Genomic DNA, 5,260 nt, shown 5'->3' with positions numbered 1-5,260 from the left:
CTTCCCGCCGCGATTCATCATCCTGATCGAGAAGAGTGCCTCTTCTGCTCGTGCACGCGCCGGCACGTGACGCGTCCGACCATTCCGCGAGAACCGCCTTCCATAAATTCCAGTCGACTGTCTTGGGATTTCGTATCGATTACAGTCGGATTAGGGTTCACAGATAATTAGGTGTTGCACGTTTCGCGCTACGTGTTGAAATTGTGGCTTTTGTCGGCGAAAGGTGATTATAAAAGGATCTAGGTGGGATGAAGGTGTTGGCGGTTGGTGAAATCGGAAGATCGGGATTAGAGGACGTTAAGCGTCCGCGAGAACGTAGATGAGAAAATTAGGACGCTAGAAAAGCAATCTGCGGGAACACCGACGAATTGTGTTTGCTTAGGAAATTCGTTTTGTTGTTAGAAGGATCAGAATATTGAAATATTAGGAGATTAGAAAATTAGGCTGAAGGGGAATTTTTGTTCTTCGTGGCGTTTTAAAGCGTAATCGAGTAATTTAAATACTTGGAAGATTCAGGAGTTGGGAAATTAGAAATTTGGGAAACTAATTCAAAGAAATATCAACGGAAAGAGAATATTTAATATTTTGGTACTTGAACTGCAGATGTTTGCACGATTGCAATCGAGAAACTAAGACATTTGGACGGTCGATGTACTAGAAAATTATAGAAATTAGAAAATTAGTATTGATGAATGTAGAATAGTATTTGTTTAACAATGATTTCCATTCTTCGTGGAATTTGTGAAATTGCGATAAAAGAGAACTGAAATATTGGGACAATTAATCCTAATTAGGAAGCTGAGAAAATAATATAAAAAATAAAACATCATTTGTATGGGAAATCTTTGTTCATGGCGATATTCGTTAAATCATAACGAAGAGAGGGATATGTTATGCAAATTGAGTGGGTGGAGTTTGCTTGACCCTATTTAGGCAACCTAATTAAATGTGCAATTCAGTTTATAATGGTAGGTTGGAATAACTGTTATGAAACTGCAAATGGTCAGATCGATGTGAAGAATAGATAATAAAGTGGTGAACGGGGTTTATTATAGTCAGGTGCGAAATTACTACGATCGATACACGCATTTTCGGTGCATACGTTCCATTTAAGCATAACGACTGCAACACGCGTAGAACAAGCAATAAAATGCATACGTTACATGCTTCAATAAATAATACCATTAATAAAATTGAACGATATTAAAATCCATCTATATTTATGTATACATATTTGCAGTTTCTTAAATCACCGAACCATATTTCCATATATTCAACCAATAATTATCACGTTCCTTTATAAATCAATATAACATATTTTTAAGATTATTAACTATATGATAATACCTACCTCGATACGTGATTTCATTAAAATCACATACATCGAATAACAACGATACGATTCGTCTATTAAAAGAAATAACTAAAAAAGGGAACCCGCAATTTAGACGATAAAATCTAGAAGTATATATATATAGACTTGGATGAAAAGAGCCTCATCACCGAATTTGATAGAACTTGTTTCCAACTCCTTATTGATACGTCTAAATGATAGGAAAAATAAGAAGAAAGAGCAAGCAGTCGACCTCAAGCGATCTTAAAAAAAAAAAAGCAAAAAGACACGATAAAAAGAAACGTAATTTTTCTACAAATCGAACGAAGAAAAATACGCGTGTCACGACTGAGTGAGGTCGCGTCATCGCGTTACCAGTCGTCGCGATCGACTTCCGGAAGTCGCGTCATTTCGTCCGATGAAACGGTCGATGTCGGACAGTTTTAAGCTAGGCGGGAGTCTTGAATAGCAAGCGAAGGGATAAAGAGACCTCGATAGCGGGCGTAGACCTCGCGAGCGGTTCTGTTGTAGTCATAGAACAACGGCCCTGAGCCTTTGTGAAGCGTTGCGAAACATAGCGAGCCAGGCCGCCGCTGGTGCACGCTCGTATCTATTATTACGTGATTTTTTTTCTCTTTTCCTCCCTCTCTTGGGGGCCTCAGGGCCGCGGCGAGTGTAGCCTTCCATCGGGATCAGGTGTCCGGTTAGCGCGCGCCTACTCGCCTTAGCGGATCGATTAAAATGGTATTAAATGGGCGACGGGCACACAACGATCTCTCGTACAACTAGCCGAGATGAATAGAGCCACTTGGGGCTCGCTGTTGATCAACGGAGTATGCAAGTACATTTAGGCAAAGAGAGGATATCGAACAGGTGACTTATTGTTCGTATTGTGGTCGTTGACTGGAGTTTGGATGGCGAATTGGCAGCCAGAGGAGAAGATCGAATTCTGGCTTTGAATGTGCAAGAATTAAACAGAATAAAATGGTTGATCTTATAGAAAATTCTTCCGAAAGTCGGTTTCAAGTGTCGACACGAATACAAAGTTTGATACGAGTGATCGTTTTTAAACGCTTTAAGTATCCACTTAAGTCCATTAAGTGGAGTAACTTTTGGATAAGACGTGTGACTATGTACGGTTTGTTACAATATTTGCTATGAGTATTTTGGGATACCATTTAAAGCATCAAGTAAATGTTAAATGTATATTTATTTAAAATGTTTATTACGAAAAATCGTATAGAATAGAGGAAATGTGTTTTCGTGTTATACCTCAATTGCATGAACGGTCTGCATTAACGAAATCTCACGACCCATGATCCATATCGATAACCAAATACGTACATGTTCCCATAGTACCTAGGAAATTAATAGTCGTTGTTTATTATATTTAATTACAGGGAATATTTTTAAATAGAATATTTTACTCGTCGTATTAAGAAACGTATATAAACGATATACTTGTGCTCGTTTTTGGTCATTGTTCAATGGAATAAAAAAATGTCACGAATTTATCATCGAATTGCGATTGAAATGATTTCCATTATTGAGAAGTGGATCGTTTCTTGTACACGATGTTAACAAGCAATGGTAGTTAAAAGAGGGAAGTAGAGTAGCAACGTGTTGAACGCGACCGTCGCTCAACAGGACTAGATGCTTGGCTCCTGACAGATAAATGCTTTTATGTAATGCTGCCAGGCCTCTAGTCTGGATAAAGAGAAGTAAAACCATTGCGCAATGACCCCGTTGCGCGTTTCGGCCAGGCCGTGTTGGGAAATCCATCGTGTCGTTAAAAATGTGGGCCATCGGCACATTCTTGTTCCACGAAAACAAGCCGCGATGCAACACCCAATACGACCTATATTGCCATCATAGTTCGCCACTTTCATAATCAAATCTCACCCTGTTTCGTCTCCACGAAACTCAATCTTATTTCAAACGAAAAGATTTTTCAGAAGCATTTGTACAATTTTGCAAGAGATATAAAACTTTATAGAACTACCAAATTTTTCTTCAACGTTAATTGACGATTATCGAATACTCGTGAATTTCTAAAATTTCGATAAAAGACACTAAACTTCCGTGTCCATTATATTACGTTTTGTAAAGCACTTTACCTGACAATTATCAAAAATTCCTATATTCTGAAATTTTGCATCGAATCTTACGGTAAAAGTTATGAACGTCCGAATCGCAAAACTTTCTTTCCCTTTGTAAGGAAATAATGCGTGCGCAACACTTCTTCTTTTCTATTTCTTTTATTAAATTACGTATGATCCAACAACAACATTATTCAACAACAAAAAATGTTGTGCATCTATTATTTCCTTCTAAAACGAAAGAAACTTTTGGATCAATCCATTATCCTCGTTGATAATTATCCAATATTCTCAAAGCTCAGAAATTTTGCATTCACTCCTACAGCAGGAGGTTGTAAACTTCTTTGTCCGCTATATCACAATTTCGTAAAGCATTTTAATTAATAATTATCCAATATTCCTAAATACGAGGCATTTCATATCCGTCAAAAAGAGATGTAACTTAAAGTTGAATTATAATTACAGAAACAGCTGAGGCGACGTTAAGGAAATCGAAATTGGCGCTAAATTATCGGAACGCGCGCCGCGCCGCGCCGCGATCGCAATGATTTTTTTCGCGAAAAGTCGGTGAACTTGGGGAATCACCGAGTGGCGCGCACGGGGCAAACGAAACGCGAACGTTCGCAGCGCCATCGGGTAGCGAATTGACCAAGTTGGTTGACAGGTACGCATCGGTTCGTGGACACTAGGTGGCAGGTAGGCTGGCCGTGGTAGCGGGCAATGTCAATGTCAATGAGCACGTGAGCCCCGCTCGAGGAAAAATCGATACGCTTCAGTGTCAAAGCTTTTCCCGGCGAAAGAGAGGTAGCGAGAACAAACCCGGGAATAACCGAAGCATAGTTTATGACGCAATGCAATTTGTACTTAGATCCTTCTCTCGACTCTTCGTATACTCATAGACACTTAGGTGTTACAGCTTCGTCTAAAAAGTGTCGTAACTTATTCATTTACGAAAGAAAGCGTGATTGTTGATCGTAGTTGATGTTATTTTAACGTAGTTGACGTTACTTCAAAGAAAGTGCCGTAGTATTTGATGATATAGAACGAGGATGAGCGATAAGGTTCGTTACTAAAGAGAGAACTGATTCCACAGTTGCTGATTAAAGAGACGTCTCGAACAAAGGATCCCCTTTAAGAAACTTATTCCGAGAAGATTTCCGGAAATCACCGTACAAATTGTCCATGTAACCATCACACAGTATGTTGACCAACGAAAACATTACTATACAGATATACGGAAACGTATCTAATCCAAGACGTTTCTTCAACAGATATGCTGATATCCTGATTACGTAGCACGAAATATCTGAAACCTGCGCGGAGCGTAATCCCACTCCGAGCAAAAATAACTTCATCGTACAGCATGCAATCATCTTGAACTATCCTGTCCCATCACGTAACCCCTACCCTATCACATCTGTCACCTAACTCCCCCTAGCACCGAAAAACATACGCAATCAGGCGCAACCACAAAACGATTCAATTCAAACATATCGTGTTTCACAGGTGATCTGTCACACGAGTAAATCTCATCCTCGAATCACCATACGTAACCTTCGATCCCCCACCCCCACCCCCATTGTCAATAAACAAACAACAAGCCATAACAAAGAACCGGAACAACGAAGCGTCACAACACGACGAACGTAACGACGAATATGAATCACAGCCGAATTCAAGTTCATGTTTCCTGTGGAAAACACAGAGAGAAAGGAGAAAATAAAGGGAGGAACGAACCTTTGACGCGTTGATGACGACTCTCGGGATTCTGCGTCTCGTTGACCGCGATGGTGGCCTCGCACACCTCTATGGGATAGAGAGGGCCGCC

At 39.9% G+C, this 5,260-nt stretch overlaps 1 protein-coding gene across 2 annotated transcripts in view; it reads right to left on the bottom strand.

Moving 5' to 3' along the window:
• LOC100744917 (ecdysone-inducible protein E75) overlaps positions 1-5,260 on the bottom strand; it is a 227,708-nt gene that overhangs the window by 79,080 nt on the left and 143,368 nt on the right. The window contains exon 2 of one of the 2 annotated variants that reach the window (XM_024372312.2): positions 5,170-5,260. The exons of the other annotated variant lie outside the window; for it this stretch is intronic. Within the exon in view, the coding sequence (XP_024228080.1) occupies positions 5,170-5,260 (91 nt within the window). The remainder of the gene's footprint in view (positions 1-5,169) is intronic. 2 annotated transcript variants of the gene reach the window in all.

Source organism: Bombus impatiens, unplaced genomic scaffold (genome assembly GCF_000188095.3).
Source record: "Bombus impatiens unplaced genomic scaffold, BIMP_2.2 scf_0060, whole genome shotgun sequence".
Taxonomy (NCBI): Eukaryota; Metazoa; Arthropoda; class Insecta; order Hymenoptera; family Apidae; genus Bombus; species Bombus impatiens.
This window is presented reverse-complemented; position numbering and strand designations above follow the sequence as displayed.